Raw genomic sequence first — 19,068 nt, 5'->3', positions numbered from 1 at the left:
TATTGTTGCTCATTGCCTTACTAAGTCTGTTTATGCTTATGATAATAAGTCTTCCTTTTTCTTTTTATGTTTGTTGAAATTTTGTATTATCTATAAAAAAGGAAAATAAAAACTGAAAATAAAAAGGCCCATAACTAATGTACAAATTTCTTACGCAAATAGAGGTGATTGGTAAACAACTTTATCCAAATTAAGACTAAACATCAACTAATCAAATCATAAATTTTTAGTTTTATACTTTAAAAGAAAAAAAAAATCTCAAGTGGGAATAAAGGTGTGGGGAGTAGCTAACACTTACACACTCTCTGAACTCCCAAGAGTTTCAGAAATCGTAAAATCCCTTTCATAGCATTGGGATCATAGATTTCCATTACCATCCAGCCTAGAAATCTAAAACCCTAAAAGGGTCTCTTTAAGTAACCTTCTTAAACTGTTGAAAGACATAAATTCATTCCTAACTTCCTTCACTTCCTCCATAAACCCAAAATGGAGAAAAAAACAAAATACCACAAAATTCAACTACCTTATAATTAAATTAAGAAAAAGTCTAAACCGTAAATTTTTTTACAATTTTTTGCCATACAACTGTAACGTGACAAAGTATGATTTGTGAAGAAAAAGTAATGAGTTTATTAATCATTTATAGTCTGTCAAGTTAAAGTTGTGTCGACAAAGTTATGGAATAATTTGTTGTCCTATAATATCTCTTAAATTAAATCACTTTCCATTCAAATCTTAGACACTTCACGTATATAATAATTATATATGATTCTTGTATCTATATATATCTATTTATATACAGAGAGAGTTAGATCAAATACTATATATTTATATATATAATAAGCTAATTGGTACTTTGTACTAGTTTAGGATCTGAGCTTAGCTGGACTAAGCTGGATTATTGGAGGTCAAACCCTTTGCTGGTTCAGTGTCAGGCACTTAGACTAGGACCAACGACCAAGCCATTGGTCCAGCCTTGGCTCGTGCCATTTTTTAAAAAACTTTTTGCAAGCTCATATCACAATCATAATCTACCTTTTATAAAGTCATTAAAAAAATATTAACAATAATAAGCCGCCCTTTTAATTAAAAAAGAAAAAAAAACTTTTTACTGCAGCAGCAAGATGAGAGTGTGACAGTTCAGGCTTTATTTATTTATTTTTCAGTTTCTCTCTCTAAAATTATTATTATTCTTATTTTGTTTAACAAAAATAGTAAAAATTTTAACTTGCCCAATTTTTATTTTATTTTAAATTTAATATTTCTAAACTCTCTAATTCTATCCCTCTCTCCTTTTGTCAACAGAAAGAAACTGAAGGATTCATAGAAGTAGGTGGAGAGAGAAAGATAGAAAGAGACAGAGAGAGAGAGAGAGACAGAGAAACAAGAAAGCAAAGGAAAGGAAAAGAAAAAAGAAGAAGAAAGTGATACAGATTTGTCACCATTCACAAACAGTTCTGTTTGTTATTCTTTTTTTCTTTTTTTTTCCAAAGAACCAAACTTTGAGGTAAGAGTTTTGTTTTGTTCTTTTTCTCTCTTAAAATGTTTTTGCTCTCTTTTTGAGAGAGAGAGAGAGAGAAATAAAAAATGCATATTGGTGTATTGGGTATCTCTGATTTTGGTTCTTGCAATAGTCAAAGATACATATACAGCTGGTTATACATACATATGTGAAAGAAAGAGAAAAGATGGGCATGTTTGGATCTTTACTGGGTCAGTGTTCATAAGCCATGGTGGATCAGCGAAACATAGTATCTTTTTGGTTACTATTGTTGTTGTTTTTGTTGGTGTTGGAGTCTACATTAGAACAGTCACAGACACCGAGTTCAGGAGCTGAGAGAGTTGCTCTACTTGAACTCAGATCGTCCTTAGGGTTGAGAAGCAAGGACTGGCCTAGAAAGGCCAATCCTTGCTTGATATGGAATGGTGTGACATGCCAGAATGGTAGGGTCATTGGGCTAAACATTTCTGGGTTTCAAAGAACCCGAATTGGCAGGCAAAACCCTCAATTCTCAGTCAATGCCTTGGCCAATTTGACCCTTTTGTCATCGTTCAATGCTTCCAATTTCTTGCTTCCGGGCCCGATTCCCGACTGGTTCGGGTTTCAAATGGCTGCTCTCCAAGTGCTTGATCTTAGTTCTTGTTCTGTCAATGGTGCAATCCCTTCAAGTCTTGGAAATTTGACCAATTTAACTACTCTGTACTTGTCTCATAATAACCTCACTGGCCAAATTCCTGTTAGTTTAGGACAATTGCTAGGCCTTTCGGTTCTTGATCTTTCAAGGAACTCGTTTACTTCATCGATTCCCAGTTCATTTGCCTCACTCAGAAATCTTTCAGTTCTTGATTTGTCTGTGAATAACTTATCCGGGTCGATTCCCTCTGACATTGGGACCTTAGTGAAGCTTCAGTATTTGAATCTTTCCAGCAATGGTTTATCATCTTCGATACCTCGTCAGTTAGGGAACCTTAGTAGCTTGGTTGACTTGGATCTCAGTTTCAATAATTTGACTGGATCAGTGCCTGAAGATTTGAGTGGTTTGAGGAGTTTAAAGAACATTATAATTGGGAACAATTTGCTTGGTGGGTCGTTGCCGGCTAGCTTGTTTGCTAATCTGACGCAGTTGGAGTCCATAGTTCTGAGACATAGTGGTTTTACTGGTATTCTCCCTGATGTGTTGTGGTCAATGTCTAATTTGCGTTTACTTGACGTCTCTGGCAATAATTTCACTGGTATGCTGCCCAATTCTAGCTCGAATGTCAATGCCACTGGCGTAGTACTCAACATTTCTCAAAATATGCTCTATGGAAATCTCACGGCTATACTGAGAAGATTCAGTGTCATTGATCTTTCTGGAAACTATTTTGAAGGTGCTGTTCCAGACAATGCGCTTAGTAATGTGTCTCTTGACAGAAATTGCCTCCAAAACGTGCCGAGTCAAAGGACTTCAGCTGAATGCTCATCATTCTATGCAGAGAGGGGTCTGTCTTTTGATAATTTTGGACTTCCAAATTCCGTTCAACCTCCTCCTGCAGCAGGAAGTTCTGGGAAGAGCAATAGAAAGACAATTATATTAGCTGCAGTTTTTGGGGGACTTGGTTTATTGCTCTTGGTGGCGGGGTTGGTAGTGTTGCTAGTATGCACCCGCAAGAGGGGTGCTACAAATCAAAAGGGGGTTGACGTGGGGCCAGTTTCTGCAGAGGGTGGTGCCCCAACTCCTGGAGTAGTGATTAACTTTTCCAGTCTAGGAGATGCATTTACATATCAGCAACTGCTTCAAGCCACAGGTGAGTTTAGTGATGCAAACCTCATCAAATATGGCCACTCAGGGGATCTTTTCCGTGGTTTATTGGAGAATGGGGTCCCTGTGGTTATCAAAAGGATTGATTTGCGCACAACAACTAAAAGGGAAACATACATTTCGGAATTGGATTTCTTTAGTAAGGCTTCAAATACAAGGTTGGTCCCCTTTTTGGGATACTGCCTAGAGAATGAGCACGAGAAGTTCCTGGTTTACAAATATATGCCAAATGGAGACTTGTCAAATTCCTTGTTTCGGAAAACAGATTCAGAGGAAGATAGTTTGCAGTCATTGGATTGGATAACAAGACTGAAAATTGCAACTGGAGCTGCGGAGGGTCTATGTTATCTGCATCATGAATGCACTCCTCCACTTGTGCACAGGTATTTCTAGACGTGGTTTTTGTAATGTTTTCCTGCTGTTATTCTTTTATGTTTCTCCATATGGTCAATTTCTTTTAAATTTCTGTCATTGATGTGAGTCAGTGTTTCTGGTGAAGTGTTGGATCTTCACAATCTAAGACCACTCCCACCCTTTGATTGTGTAACTAATACTTTAATATTGCTAATGCACTGAATCAAGTGGCATGTTATTAATGAATGTATACCTAACATGAAAAAATAAGTGGTGGTATTATGGCTTGCCTATGACTTCTTGAGAAATTAGTATTTTTAAGAAACTTTGAGAGTAATAGTTGACAAGTAGTTTGCACTAGAGTCGGTATATACTGTTGAAACATTGAACAAAGTTAAACCTTCATATAGTTGCTGCACAAAGATAGCTTATTATATGGCTCAAGATGCTGTTATGGGTGTCAGTGGAAGTTAAAACTTGGTCAAACAAGAGTGGCTGCGAAATAGAAACATATATGATGGATTGATATATTAAACAGAAATAAGTGGGTTTTATTAGTTATTGTTCTAATTACATAATGAGTTATTTATCAAAATTTGTATAACATAACTCTCTTGGAGCTTGTAAGAGGTAACTATAATATTCTTGAGACAGGAAGTCAGATATTGCAAGTATCAACTTTACTGCTTAGGCAGTCTATGACACCTAAGCTTTCAAACTCAGGCCTCTTGTTATCTTGCAATCTTGCCGTACCAAGTTGAATACTCAGTTAATTAGAAAACTAATTAGTTAAGTATGATGTTTGGCTAGAAACTACTTATTACTTATAAAAAAAAAGTACAATGTTTGGCTGGAACTGAAATAGTCAAGAAAAACAGACGTACTTGATAATTCCTCTTTGAGATATGCATTGTTGAGCCAAAGAGGTTGAAACCTTGAGAAAGTTACTTCATATAGAGCAAAATTTGGAAATGTAACACAATACTCGTTTGATTGTTTAAGCATACATATTTTCCAATTAAATGAATTTTTTTCATGTGTGGTTTTACTGCAAATCTATCCTTTCATCAACCAGTAGAGAAAGAGTTAATGTTCTTACTACTTCGAGAGATAGAGAAAGATTGTGAAGAAGTTCATTGAATCATTGCATCTCTCTTTCCTTCATTTAGATGTCTTGACTGTGCATTAGATAAATTTATCACTAGTTCTATGTTAGGATAATTTGTGCCTGTGGGGGCATATGGTGACATGGCTTTCTTCTCGTTGTTGAAGGGATGTTCAAGCAAGCAGTATACTTCTTGATGATAAGTTTGAAGTGAGGCTAGGGAGCTTGAGTGAGGTCTGTGCTCAAGAAGGGGATACTCATCAAAGCAGATTTACTAGGTTGCTGCGGTTGCCACAGTAAGTATTCTTTTGATAGTTCTATATGTTGATAATTGATACCAAATCCATAACTTTCTTTCAAGATCGTCTTCTGTCTTTATAATGCGTTTATGATATTTGGTCACACATAATGAGATTTCTTTCTTCACCTATTCACTTGGTGAAAAGTTGATGTTTGAAATGGAATATGTACAATGTTTATTGCAAAAAGCTGTGACATGCTTACTAATGAAAAGAAAATGTTACATTTTGCTGTAGCAACATAAGTGAAGGCATAAATATCATACATCGTCTAACTAATTGGTGTAAGCTAAACCTGGAGCAAGCCTAGACATTGTTGTGATCCTTGTACTTTTGAATGTAATAATAATCTCCAAATAGATTATCTAGTACTTATTGTAGCTGTGGGGTTTTTATTTAGTTTTACCCTCTCTTGTCTTCAACTTTTATGAAGATCTTATGTATTTATGATGCCTGTATGACGTTGTCATAATATTTTTCTTTATTTTGTGCAGGTCATCCGAACAAGGCACTTCTGGTAAGTTCACATTTAATTGTAAAATTTTGTATTCATTTTCCAAATCAGTTTTGTTTCATATATGTTTCTTTCTTGTTTATTGATCTATATTGGTGGAAATAGCCATTTGCTTCTCTTAATGCCCATCATATCTTTTAACTTTGTATAGCCTTTCCTCCTGCATATGGCTGTTTAGCAACCTTTCAAGTTTATAATTCATAGCATAAACCCTGTTCCTTGACTCAAAAGATTAGTGTCGGTCTCTAAAGAGCCCATGCTTGTGGTTATTCAAAACCCCTTTAAGTTCATCTGTAGTCATGCTGTGACATAGCATTAGAGTAAAGAACTTGGATGGCCTTTACTGATGAGTTTTTTCAGTGGGCTTATGTTCAGTAAAGAGGGCAAACCTGTATCACGATGAAGTGGTGGTTGGTGGTTAATATGTCGAGAGGCTGGCAGTCTATGATTGTCTTTCTCTGGTTGAGGCTGTCAGATTTTTTGAATTGAATTTAGTGATTGTGAATCCTAATCGATTCAAGATGAGTCTAATTTTTTATATTTTCTAGCAGCACCAGAGATAATGTCTTAGTTTATGGATTCTTTAAAAGTTTGTTTTTAAAGAATGTTATAGTTTGCCTGACCTGTACAGGGGAAAAAAAAGAAAAGAAAAAGAAACAGAAACGGTTAAAAGATTAAAATCACTTACATGTGCTGGAGGGCTTTGTAATATATAATTTATAGTGATCTCTGAATCTGTATTTCATTACTGAAACTACATCTTCATGAATGGCCAGGTTCACTGACATCAGTGTGTTCCTATGATGTGTACTGCTTTGGTAAAGTGTTACTTGAGCTAGTGACTGGTAGAATTGGTATCAGTGCCTCGAGTGACTCCCAAGTTAAGGAATGGTTTGAAAATACGCTACCTTACATCAGTATGCATGACAAGGAACTGGTGACAAAAATTGTGGATCCATCTCTAATAATAGATGAGGATCTATTGGAGGAAGTTTGGGCCATGGCAATTGTTGCCTTGTCTTGCCTCAATCCAAAGCCTTCAAGGCGACCCCTCATGAGATACATCCTCAGGGCTTTGGAAAATCCTTTAAAGGTAGTCAGGGAAGAAAATTCTGGCTCTGCAAGGCTTAGAACCACTTCTTCTAGAGGGTCTTGGAATGCTGGTGTGTTTGGTAGCTGGCGTCATAGCACATCTGATGCTTCTGGTATTCCAGCAGCCTCTTCATCTAAAGCTGAAGGAGGCAGCAGTTTAAAACAGTCCGCAACTACCGGTTCACAAGGAAGTGGCCAAAATGGGGAGCATTCATCCTCACGCAGACGGCATTCCAGGGAGATAGTCCCGGAACCATCTGATGTTCAAGATATAGTGAGATCAAATCAGGACTAGCACAGCACAGAGTTTGAGACTTCTTTGATTCTTTGTCAATAATACAGCAGGCTTCCCATTTGAGTGCCTGTTTCTTTGGTACCATGCAGTGCCCGCCCTTCTTGTTTTGGAGCTAATTGTGATTTCAAGCTGTTTTTGTACTCAGGGTCTTTGCATGATATCTAAATTCCCCCCTGAAGGGAGACTGATAATGAGATTTTCGTGAAAGTTATCGTCTTCGGGATGGTGAATTCATTTTGTGGATTGGGTCTGGATACAGAGAATTTTCAGAGGGGGTTCGGAGGGTGCCACAGACGGATATGGTTCTTATTTGTTTGACAGCTTGTTCATCGTGGTAGATACAAGCTACAATTTTTAGCTGTAATTGATTTTTTTTTTTTTTTGGTTTCTGGTCCTCTTGTGGAATGTAAATTGTAATTGTTGAGGATGCTTCATTCAAATCATATTCTTATTTTGGTTCAGGAAAAAAAAGAAAAAAGAGAGGAAAGGACCAAGCGATTAAAAAAAAAAAAGGGAAAGAGAGATTATATCCATCTTCAGTTTCATGACGCCTATTCTAATCGAAATAGTGTCTTATTCTTTACTATAATTTTGTTTGAGGGCAGTCAATGGCTGCAGATTATGAAACTTGAATTAAGGTTTCACTCTGCATTTTTGGTTTTGCTAGATTGTTATCCAACCTTTTCTTTTGAAGTTAAAAGATAAAAGTGTCATCCAAATTTTTAGTCCTACAGGGAATAAAAAAATATAAGAGAAAAACAGATGAGGCTTGATACATTTTCAATCTTGGACTACTTTAATGGCTTAATGCTGACACTGATAGTAAAGATGGAACTTTTACGTTTTAGAGACGCTGATTTAATAGATTTATTTTTTATTTAGTTTTAAGTAGGGATGATGATTTTTTGATATATGCAATTCGTCAAAAAAGCCAAAAGGTGGGGAAAAAAAAAAAAAAAAAGGCAAAAAGGAGAAGTATGAAAAAAAATATTAAAATTTAGGTCCCACCGAGATTTGAACTCGGGTTACTGGATTCAGAGTCCAATGTCCTGACCACTAGACCATGGGACCTTCTTGTTCTCAAAAATGATATTTTTCTATATAACTTCAAAGTTAAACTATAGACCCAAATTCCTCTTATGCATGCTGAAAAAAGAATTTATCATTTTTTTTCCCATAAAAAAGAAGAAGAAGAATATAACAAGGATTCTATTGTTTATAGTTGAATAAAATCTAGGATCGCCTACATTAAAATAAAATAAACCCCTCACCTTGGCTTCATGAACAAAATCTTATCATGGAGTGGATTCTATTAGTTTGTTATATATAAAGATTACAAATTTACAATAATATATCTCATGTAAAAGTAAGAAATGTATTACTTATAAATAAATGTGCATTTAATATTATGTCATTTAAAATTTTAAAATCAATTATTTCTTCACCAATCTTACTTTCTCTCTTATTTTTTTGAATGGAGGTTGGATGATATCTAAGGCTCCCACCTTTGATAGACTATTCTACTCTTTGCTTATGAAACGTTTTGAAAACCTCATAAATCGCTAGTACAATGAATATAAATATAATTTGAAAACTTCTAAATTTATATCACGAGTTTTTCAAATCTATTGAATTCAATGCTTGAGTACAAATACTTAATTATCAATTCATTGAAAATATATTAATTCATGAGTTTAGGGGTTGTCATTCATGACTCCTATGGTAGAGTGATTGGATCTTTGGCTGAGTGTATCCCATTCCCAATATCAGCAGCAACGGTGGAAGCTGTTGCCTGTAGAAGGGCATTATTGTTTACTAAGGAGCTGTGCATTTTTGATGTTGTTTTTGAAGGGGATGCAGAGCTCATCATCAAGGCGCTGTTGGGTAGAGAGGTGCATCATCCAGAGTATGGTCACGTTATATAGGATAGTCTTGTCTTAGCCGCTGAGTTTTGGATTTGTAAGTTTAATCATGTTAAGTGTTTAGGCAACTCGATTGCTCATTTTCTTGCTAGTCGTTCTAAGTCAAGCAACGAGTTGTAGGTTTGGATTGAGTTCATTTATGATAATATAGCTCCCCTTGTAATGAGAGATGCATTATAATTTTTTTCTTGATATAAAACTTGGTCGTGTGATCTGGATTCTCAAAAAAAAAAAAAAAAAATCGTTTTTATTTTATTTTATAGAAAAAAAGAACCAAAAAATCCCATTCTCTAAAAAGATAATATATACTTGTATAATTACACACGTTTCATGCTTGTGATGAGGCTTTTTTTTTTTTAGTGGTTATATTTTTTAGGCAATATTTTAGTAGGAATTAGTGTTGCATTTTTACCGAATTATCTTTTAGTTTTGTTTCTACTTAAATATAGGGATGTAGAGACATTTTCGAACTAAAAAAATGAGAAATGCAAATAAGGTAAGCTCTTTAAATAATAGTATTATATATATATATATATATATATATATATTTATCCATTTCTCCCTCCCAAAAGTCCTAACACTGCCACTTCACACTTTATCCAAAAAATAGAGATGCTTTCATGTCCACTCCACCAGCACTCCCACTCTCTCCTTCTCCACCACCGCCCAAACACCACCATCTCCTCCTCTCTCCGCCGCACACACAATTCCAAATCCACCTCCCTCCTCCTCCGCCACCTCTCTCAACCACAACCACAACCACAACCTCAACCCCAAGACCACGCTGCCCCTGCCCCTACTCCTCTCGACGAAAAAGAAAAAGTAGAGCTTCTAGAACTCTCTCTCGTCACCAAACGCACCCCTCAATTCCCAGGCTCCATCTACGTTCAATCCCCCTCTGACCCAGATGTCCACACCTCTCTTCCTCCCTTACAAACCCTCTTCCAAACCCATACCAATGACAGTGACGAAGAAGACGAAGAAGACAATGACTTGATAATGCGAGCTCTCGAGATTCGACGCAAAGTCACTGCAGAGATTTTCAAGGAATCAATGAGAAGAAAAGGCAAGTTTGGAATCACTTACGCCACCAATTTGACTCGCAGGTTGTCTGATTTCATTGATTATGTTATGGTCGAGGCCGCCGCTATGAAACGCTTGCCTGACTTCTCGGAATCCACCTTCAATTTTCGTGCCAAGACTGTCATTGATGACTCTCGTGTTGTGCCACTCATCAGGTCAGTTTTGCTAAATTTAGTCACTGTTCACTGTTTTTTGTTGTGTAATGTAGTTTATGTTCTGTTATTTGTGGTGTTTTGGCGTAAATTTTTTTTAATTTATCAAATTTGGTGACTGGGTTCTTTCGTTTGAGTGAAACCCAGTTGCTTAAATTTGATACCAAGTTGGTACATTTGTTTTAATTTGAAGTTTGGTGACTAGTTCATTGTCGTTCAAAGCAAAAAGATGGGCTTAAAGGGCTTGGTGTTATGTTAGTTGTACTATTTTTTCTGTGTGTTTTTATGTTCTTAGTATTATGTTAACAGTAACTAAATTTAGTCACTGATCACTGCTTTTGTTGTTTTGGTCGTGTAATGTAGTTTGGGTTCTGTTATTTGTGGTGTTTTGGTGTAAATTTATTTAATTTATCAAATTTGGTAACTGAGTCCTTTTGTTTGAATGAAACCCAGTTGCTTAAATTTGGTTAGAATAATGGTTAAATTCATCATTTTCTAATGTCTTAAGCTAAGCTTTTGAACAACTGCTAGTTTATCATGGTATCTGAGTAGGTGGTTCCAAGTCCAAACACTCTCTCCACTCTACCACCCATTTAAAATGTTAAAAATTCCATGAATTGGACCCCATTTACTAAGGGAGATTTTGGACTGACTTGTGAGGGGATGGTTAAATGATTAAATTTACTGTTTTCTAATAGTTTAAACTTTTGGGAGAATCAGTGGCCTATCAAATTTGATACCAAGTTGTTTTATTTGTTTTGATTTAAAGTTTGGTGATTAGTAACCTTTAATTCAAAGTGAAAAGATGGGGATAAAGGGCTCATTATTACGTTAACTGTGGTTCCTGAATTGTGGATAGGTGGTTGAAGCATAATTCAGTGTCATATCCCAAAATTGGGAAGCTGATTTGCATGTCCAGGGGAAAAATTGAGTCAATAAGACGGGTAATTGAGTGGTTGAAGTCGATTCATGTAAAGGGAGAATTTCTTGGGGTTGCGCTCACAAAATCTGGAGGGAATATTTTGGACCGGAGCAATGAAGAATTGGATGAAATCGTTAATTACTTGGAGAGCAATGGAGTTAGGATGGATTGGATGGGTTATGTTGTGGGCCGGTGTCCGCAGTTGTTGTCTTACAACATGGAAGAAGTGAGGGCCCGTGTGGGGTTCTTCTTGGATATGGGTATGAATGAGAAGGATTTTGGAACAATGGTCTTTGATTATCCAAGGGTACTTGGCTACTTCACTTTAGAAGAGATGAATGAAAAGGTATTTGAGCCCCTTTTGCCTTGCTCTTTCATAATTTTGGAGTCTTGTTGCATCCTTTTTTTGTTGTGGACAATTCTAGCATTAAAAACAATTGAAACATGGAACATAAGTAATTTAAGAAATTACTAATTGTGTGCATAGGTCTTGCTTCAGTATGATGTATTTTTAATCAATAGCCAATTTGTATATACATTAACAGATACGCTGCTTGTGTTTATCCAGGTTAGTTATTTAAAGGAATTTGGCATTGGTACTGAGGAGGTTGGCAAATTAATAGCGTTTAAGCCACAACTGATGGGCTGTAGCATTGAGGAGAAATTAAAACCTCTTGTTAAGTATCTGTACTACCATGGGATTTCCCGAGATGGTATGAAGAGAATACTTATGAGTAAACCAATAGTTTTCTGTATTGATTTGGAGACGACCATTGTGCCAAAGGTATGCCCTTGTTAGTTATACTGTAATGTGCTTGGACCTTGTTCTAAATGCAATAATTTTACCGAGATTATACAAACTAGTTGAATTCTTTTGTTTAGATTTCCTTGGACTAATTTTGGTCTCAGTCCTCAAGTTCTCTCCCCCAGTATCAATTTGCCATAATGATTCTTGAAATACATGTATATTGAATTATTTGAACATGAATCAGATGTATGTTGTATCAAACTATATGCCATTTTTGGTATTATGCCTTGTGATAACAATACTTAATTGATTTTTTCTTTCATGTGAAGGTACGGTTTCTTCAGGACATTGGCATTCGAGATGATGCCATTGGCAACATGCTTGTAAAATTTCCTTCATTACTAACATGCTGCCTCTACAAGAAGATCCGGCCAGTGGTTTGTCCCTTTCTTATCTCCTCCCCCTCAGCGCAGGCTCCTTCATTGCATGTTTATCTGTTTGTCATTTCCTTAGTGGTCCCCCTTCACACACATCAAAGACAATTATTTATAATATGTTGTCAGGTGTTTCTAACTGGCAAAACAGTCAAGATGGGGGACCTCTTTTAACTTTGGATAAGTAATGCTTGTATGAAAATGCTAGTTGGTTATATTTGTTTCTGCTGTTTATTGGTCCAACATAATATTTATCAAAAAAAGAAAAAGGATCCAGCATAATGAAAAGCTAATATTTAGGTACATTTTTTTATTATCCAGCTGAATAACATCTAGTACTGACCTGTAGTGACATACTGAAATTGGATTATAATACAGGTCATATTCTTGATGACCAGAGCTGGAGTGAATGAGAAGGATATTGGGAAGGTTATAGCTTTGGGACCAGAGCTCTTAGGATGTAGCATATCGAAAAAGCTTGAGGTTAGTGTGAAATATTTTATGTCACTTGGCATACGTTATCGACAATTGGGTGGGATGATTGCCGATTTTCCCATGCTCCTCCGATATAATGTAGATGTCCTCCGTCCAAAGTATCGTTACTTGCGGAGAACTATGGTCCGGCCTCTTGAAGATCTGATTGAGTTTCCAAGGTGAGCTGCATCAGAGTGCTGTATTGCCATTGAGTCCTATCTGCTCATGTTTCTTCATTCTGTTTTTTCCAAAATTAGTTGGATGATCAATCCTAGTCATAATAAAATGGCTAGTCATGATTAAGTGAAGGCAAGGTGCAGAAAAATAGCAACTGTCATTTTCAGTTTACTTATTTTACTGGTAGTTCGTGCTTTTGATTTACACAATGAGAGTTGGGGTCTGGTTATTTGCTTCTTTTTTTTTCCTTAATCACCTTTATCCTCTTGTTCTTTATGTTTTTGCTGTTGATACTGTTGATAATGAAATTGTTGATACTGTCCATAATGAAATTGCTGCAGGTTTTTCAGCTATTCTCTTGATGACCGAATAATACCAAGGCATAAGATTTTGGTTGAGAAGCAGATCAATTTAAAGCTGCGCTACATGCTGGCTTGCACTGATGAAGAGTTTGACAAAAAGGTCGAGGCTATAGTAAAACGGCGTCAAAGATTTGAAGCTGGTCTTTTGGTAGACACTCTCTCTGAAACTGGTCTTTTGGAAGAGGATCTGTCTGATTCGCAGGCAACTGATGACCCTGTCGAGAGTACGAAGCTTTCTGAAAGTGAGTCAATATAGTAGTTTCCAAATTTCAATCTGTCTTAAGGGGTATTCTGCTAGCACTCTACAAATTAGAGTTTTGAGGTCAAAACATCTTGGGATATAGAAATTGGGAACGCCAAACTTTCCCTCGAGGTCGAGATGTGTTTGAGCAATGCAACACGACGTACATCCGAGGAAAAAAAAAATGGCATGGCTTCCGAAAACAAGATGCATTATGGAATATAAATGGTTGGTTTTCTCAGCAAGAGAGACGACAAGCATTTCATAAATGGAAAGACATCCCTCTCCAGAAGGGAAATGATGTGTTTTTTGGATCAAAAAGAGGACATATTTGAGGGAAAGACAAGCATTTCTTTTGAAATCATATCAATATGCATTTTGGAAACTAAAACAAGCATCTTGCAGAGGGAAACAATGAAACATCCTTTCAGAGATCAGTACTTTCTACTCCTCTGAACCGAAAATGATTATCCTATGGATTAGAACTTATGCCAGGTTACGCTTTTTTGAATGTATCCCTTCAACATTCTCTTTGTAATCTTTTATGGGTCATGCTATTGGTTAACAATCAATTTTAAGAAAGTTTTTATACCAGTTTTATAGAAAATAAAAAAAGTTGACAAAACATTAATTATTTTTTTATATTTATTTTCATTATAAAATTTTTCTTTAAATGGATTGTTAACCAATGCCCTAAGGATATTCATTAGCATTTCTCATCTTTTATTTGTCTAAAGGAATCAGAAACAGTAGCAGCAATATTGTAGTTCTTCCCTATGTTTTATGGTATTCAATGCAATGGTTGTAATTTACTACATGGACTTCTTTGTAGATTTGTAGCTTGAATACTTGTAATAAGGATCAAGTCATGTGTTCAAAGGTATGGCAGAAGCTGATTCATGTCAATGTAGCTGAACATACTTTTCATTAACAATGGAGGCAATATTGATTACTCCACATTAAATTTTTTGGCCAAATATCCTTCTGGCTGAGACCCATCAGAAAGGAGCAAACCTAAAGCAATTCATTATTCGTCTTTGTTCTCTTTACCTTTATTCGTCACACTTAAAATTTTTCTTTTTTTTTGGCATTAGTGAATATCAAGTTGCAGAGGGAGGGTAAAGAAAACATGATAATGGTTTTAATTCTCTAACACACTAAGATGAGAGACAAGTAATTATTTGAAAACTAGAAGTTTCTCACTACCCATTGAAACCATCCAATTATTGATGATAACTGAAAACCCAGTGGTTTATGCAATCGCTGCTTATAATACAAGTCCACTTTGACAAAAATTCTTGAGGCTTTATACCCAAAATAAATAAATTTATAAAAGAAAGAAAAAGAAGGCCAGATACTTGAACAGAATCCAAACCTAGCATCACAGACAGAATCATTCGCTTCATAATTAGCCTGGGTATCACAAATGAAGATTACATTAAATCCTAAGCACAACCCACATGGAAAGGGTACCAAGCTCAATACACTTATCTTCCCTACTGCATTATAATCTTCACATTTTGTGTGGCTCCCCTTTAAATTCCCAAATTTTACATTTAAGGGAACAAAAATGTCAAAAACGGAAAAGAAAAGGTAATTTGGTATGTAATACCAAAAACAAAACTAGAGAAGGCATTTTATTACCAACTAGAAACTCGTGTATCTTTAATACAAATGACATCTAATTTTAAAGAGATGAAATTTTGAATTTTGAGTCAGATTAATTGTTGCACTAAATTGCACCAAGAACAAATGAAAGCAAGAACGGAACATTTACCAGTACCACCAATAACTACAACTACAAGATTTCAAGTGCCGCTTAAAATTTATGGACTCGGGACATAAGAGTTGCAAATTTCAACATATAGTGTGGATAATATGAGAATTAAGCAGCTGTCTGTAGGTTCGGAGCCCCAGCTTCTGCATACACAGGATGAAGCACATGACCATCCTTGGGCTCAACATGTACCCATTTGCGTCCAGTGAGCTTGTTTCGTTCAAACTTGACACAGCCTTCTTTCAGAGCATAAAGGGTGTGATCCTTCCCTATTCCAACATAGTCTCCTGGATGGAAACGGGTGCCACGCTGGCGTACAATGATATTGCCAGGTATTACTCTCTACAATGAACAGAAGAATCCCATTGTAAGTAAAGAGAAAAGATGATTGAGTATTCTTCTTTCTTATTGTTATTAATATTTCTCAGTCATAACTTTACCCAAAGCATCAGTCAGTTACCTCTCCACCAAATTTTTTCACCCCAAGATTCTTAGGTTTTGAATCCCGTCCATTCTTTGTAGATCCTGCACTCTTTTTGGTAGCCCAACGCCTAAACATCAAACTTAATCCATCTCCAGTAACCTCTACATTCAGAATAACATAAAGCATTAGAACCAAAACTCATAACATATTCATGAAACGAGTACTCTAATTGGCAAAGTAATGTGAAGTTGTACCACTAGCACTGTTGTAAACAGGAACATTGGAAACCAGATCCCTAACACTTAGTCTTCTGCATAAAGAAGCTGCAAAATTCATGCTGTTGATTTCAGAATGAAATGGAGCCCAAAACCTGAAACAAAATGACCACAAAACTTACAATGATTGAACAGTAAAAGATGGAGCATTGGGGATCAGGAAAAGTTGGTTCATCCATAAGAAATGGTCATGTCCTGACTCACAAAATATCCAATTATTAATAGTCAGCATTCAAATCTTCTCTGAGCTCAATGACCTTTCATCGCCATCCAATTTTTAAAATTTTTACTTTCTTCTTGTTCTTTTTCTTCCTGAATTTTTATACCTCTATATAACCTCCTTCAATTACTCATACATCATTCAATTAGACAGCAAATCGAGTGAATCGGAAGTCAGAACCAATCCCTTCTATTCTATAATTTGACATCCAATTCTCTTTTAATAGCATTGGATGATTCCCTTATAGAGCCACCAAAAGAATTTTTACCTAAACCATCTAATATTAATACTAAATACAGTTTTAAATTATATGGACACAAGAACAAAGGAAAAAAGAAAAGAAAAAAAGAAACCCAGCAAATGAAACATACAAAGCCAGCAGAGTAACCAAGTCATCTGGAAACACCAATAAGGTTAACGAAAAGGCAAAGTTAAAAATCTGAAACTGCAGATTACAAATCTCACATTGACTAATCAATACTAATTTAGTTCAAGAGGTCAAAATTCAGAAACACAGCACAAGAGTATATATTATTTTCAAACTGCGCACAATTAAAAACTTGGAATACAAACATGCATAATGAATATACATACATTCCTAAAAAATCCCCACAATTGAAAATGAAGCAATAACAGTAGCAACAACAATAACAACAACAACAACTAAACCTTAGTTCAAAAAATTTAAGGTCGGCTATAACTATACTCATTAGATTGATTAGGGTTAGCTACATGTATTCTTTTCCTCCATTTTATTCTATCTAGAGTCACTCATTTTTACCTTATTCATTGAAATGACACTTTGTACTATTTCTACTAATGTTATTTTTGACGCGAGCAATTTTTGAAAAATTAAAACATGAATACGATTATGACGCCAGTATGACTCGGGTATGGCCTCCTAAATGAAGTGTCCGTGCTTCCGAGCTGTGCATTAACCACTCTTGTCTACACATGACCAAATAATCTCACACGGCTCTCTTCATCTTTTCATCAATAAGGGCACCCTATCTTTATGCAAAATTTCCTAGTTCTGAATCCTATCTTATCCTAGCTAATAAAATTTGTAAATCACAGCAGCCATATTAATAACAAAACCCTTTAACTCCCACAAGAACCGAAAAAACAAGCAAAAAAACACAGCAAGCACACAAATTTTCCAATACCCAATTCATTTCTAAGCAATTTGAAAGAGAGAAATCGTAAAAAACAGAGAGTAAAAATTCAAGAGAAATATAAAGAATAAAGTTAAATAAGCAAGGATTTAGATTTAGTTACTAGCAAGGAATTTTCACAACTTGAAAGACACCCAAAACCCAAATGAAAATCCCATTTTTCAAAGCCCCCAAAATCCAAACTCGCCAAATCCCTAAACCTACAAAACTCAGCCGAGAGAGAGAGAGAGGGAGAGTCAGAATACTCACCGGAACAGCCGTTCTCGCCGCCGTCTGCAAGCTTCGTTCTTGACCAAGACGTGAAGAAAGGCTTTGTGGGTTTGGAGTTATTGAGTGACGAGTGAGCGTTACAGAGATCTGAGTCTGAGATGCACAGTGAGGAAGAGTGATGTGGCATAACAAATAGTTTTTTCAATTAGTCCTTTTTTTTTTTTTTTTTTTGGATAAAAATTCAATTAGTCTTTTATATTTTTATTTTAAAAGGGTTCCGACCTGTCTTGATCATAGCTTTTTATTATCAGATTTTAGTGTAGATAGAGATTGAATTTCAGATTTCTAATTCAATTATTTGATATATTGACAATTTTTCTTTTTCCATTTAAATTGACACAGCACTTTCCATTAAAATTTTTTTTTGACACAGCACGCACAGTGACTAAACACAATTAAAGGTTAGAACACAAGGTGTACAGTTTAGGATTTTTTTGTTTAATACCAAATAAACAAGATATTCTCAACAAAGTTTAGGACTTAGGACTATGTAATTCTTATCCAAAAAAAAAGGAGTATGTAATTTACCCAATTAATGGCAGAACATAGAGCACGTTGTGTGTTTTCTTTGGGTTAATTAAGAGCCCATTGATTGATGAATATATTTAGTTTGGGCCTTTTAGTTTTACAATTATAGCCCAATCCGATTCTTTATGAACCAAGACCACTATAGGAAAAAGCGGAGATTAATCCTAAAGTGATTCAATAAATTTTAATTAGACGGGAGTTTTTTTTAATGTTTTTTTTTAAAACTCTGCTGATAAATTCTACTATAACTTTTTTTTTTTGTTTTTGAGAACTAATTTTACTATAACTTAATATAAGTGTATGTATGTAAAGCTCTCTCCTTGACATTTGAAGCTTGACATTTGCCCCTCATCTCACAAGGACTTGTACTTATAGAATGACCAACACGTCTAGAATGCTCAGTAATGAAGTCCTTTAGTTTTAGTGGAATGATGGACCATTACACAAAAGTGATGTTATTCATGTAATCACTCTATAATTTTTCCTAAAACTATTAGCTTTAGCGCTTATTACATTCTTCAGAGAGAGAGAGAGAGAGAGAGAGAGAGAGAGAGAGAGAGAGAGAGAGAGAGAGAGAGAGAGAGAGAGAGAGAGAGAAGAAGAAGAAGAAGAAGCTCCATACAATAGAGGAAATATGGAGGCCAAATGAGGAATTTGTGATCGGTTTCCGTGGACATCGCTATCACCTTGTAGTTACTCCTCGAATTACAATCGAAAGATAGAGTTGGCTAATTTCCAGTTAACTCTATTCTACTTCCATAAATCCAAACGGATCATAAGGTTCTAGACCTAGACTCAAGAGATTCCTTTGTACCAATGACAATGAGAATTTCAAAGCATTTGCCCATTCCATTTTCCTCAGTCTAGTTGGTGCACAATTGTGGTGAACATGCAGGTAGAGGGTTTATCCTCTCTGATTTGAA

General features: G+C 35.7%; 3 protein-coding genes and 1 non-coding gene across 4 annotated transcripts; 2 read left to right on the top strand and 2 right to left on the bottom strand.

Moving 5' to 3' along the window:
* The first annotated feature begins 1,287 nt into the window (after positions 1 to 1,287).
* Positions 1,288 to 7,494, top strand: LOC115968713 (probable LRR receptor-like serine/threonine-protein kinase At2g16250). Its single transcript, XM_031088196.1, has 4 exons — positions 1,288 to 3,685; positions 4,929 to 5,057; positions 5,555 to 5,577; positions 6,351 to 7,494. The coding sequence occupies exons 1-4, from the start codon at positions 1,731 to 1,733 to the stop codon at positions 6,959 to 6,961; spliced, it is 2,718 nt and encodes a 905-aa protein (XP_030944056.1). The 5' UTR covers positions 1,288 to 1,730; the 3' UTR covers positions 6,962 to 7,494.
* A 466-nt stretch (positions 7,495 to 7,960) lies between these two features.
* Positions 7,961 to 8,032, bottom strand: TRNAQ-CUG. Its single transcript has one exon. It is a non-coding gene; the product is annotated as a tRNA-Gln (tRNA).
* Positions 8,033 to 9,453: 1,421 nt separating this feature from the next.
* Positions 9,454 to 13,784, top strand: LOC115968556 (transcription termination factor MTERF2, chloroplastic). The gene is made up of 6 exons (XM_031087971.1): positions 9,454 to 10,121; positions 10,978 to 11,386; positions 11,609 to 11,824; positions 12,118 to 12,225; positions 12,601 to 12,875; positions 13,215 to 13,784. Exons 1-6 carry the CDS (start codon positions 9,496 to 9,498, stop codon positions 13,489 to 13,491), a joined length of 1,911 nt encoding a protein of 636 aa, XP_030943831.1. The 5' UTR covers positions 9,454 to 9,495; the 3' UTR covers positions 13,492 to 13,784.
* Positions 13,785 to 15,082: 1,298 nt separating this feature from the next.
* Positions 15,083 to 17,740, bottom strand: LOC115967440 (50S ribosomal protein L27-like). The gene is made up of 4 exons (XM_031086533.1): positions 17,597 to 17,740; positions 15,932 to 16,047; positions 15,714 to 15,838; positions 15,083 to 15,595 (listed from the first exon to the last, which is right to left on the bottom strand). The coding sequence occupies exons 2-4, from the start codon at positions 16,011 to 16,013 to the stop codon at positions 15,362 to 15,364; spliced, it is 441 nt and encodes a 146-aa protein (XP_030942393.1). The 5' UTR covers positions 16,014 to 16,047; positions 17,597 to 17,740; the 3' UTR covers positions 15,083 to 15,361.
* Positions 17,741 to 19,068: the final 1,328 nt, after the last annotated feature.

This window comes from Quercus lobata, chromosome 11, assembly GCF_001633185.2.
Source record: "Quercus lobata isolate SW786 chromosome 11, ValleyOak3.0 Primary Assembly, whole genome shotgun sequence".
Taxonomy (NCBI): domain Eukaryota; kingdom Viridiplantae; phylum Streptophyta; class Magnoliopsida; order Fagales; family Fagaceae; genus Quercus; species Quercus lobata.
The sequence above is the reverse complement of the archived record's forward strand: the minus strand, read 5'-3'. Positions and strand labels throughout refer to the sequence as shown.

Excerpts from the sequence above, each read along its gene's own strand:
- LOC115968556 (XM_031087971.1), top strand. The coding sequence starts at position 9,496 with ATGCTTTCATGTCCACTCCACCAGCACTCCCACTCTCTCCTTCTCCAC. Across the intron at positions 10,122-10,977 it reads CGTGTTGTGCCACTCATCAG|GTGGTTGAAGCATAATTCAG; the intron begins GTCAGTTTTGCT and ends AATTGTGGATAG. Across the intron at positions 12,876-13,214 it reads GATCTGATTGAGTTTCCAAG|GTTTTTCAGCTATTCTCTTG; the intron begins GTGAGCTGCATC and ends AAATTGCTGCAG.
- LOC115967440 (XM_031086533.1), bottom strand. The coding sequence starts at position 16,013 with ATGAATTTTGCAGCTTCTTTATGCAGAAGACTAAGTGTTAGGGATCTG. Across the intron at positions 15,839-15,931 it reads TGTTTACAACAGTGCTAGTG|AGGTTACTGGAGATGGATTA; the intron begins GTACAACTTCAC and ends TTCTGAATGTAG. Across the intron at positions 15,596-15,713 it reads TGAAAAAATTTGGTGGAGAG|AGAGTAATACCTGGCAATAT; the intron begins GTAACTGACTGA and ends TGTTCATTGTAG.
- LOC115968713 (XM_031088196.1), top strand. The coding sequence starts at position 1,731 with ATGGTGGATCAGCGAAACATAGTATCTTTTTGGTTACTATTGTTGTTG. Across the intron at positions 3,686-4,928 it reads ACTCCTCCACTTGTGCACAG|GGATGTTCAAGCAAGCAGTA; the intron begins GTATTTCTAGAC and ends TCGTTGTTGAAG. Across the intron at positions 5,058-5,554 it reads AGGTTGCTGCGGTTGCCACA|GTCATCCGAACAAGGCACTT; the intron begins GTAAGTATTCTT and ends TATTTTGTGCAG.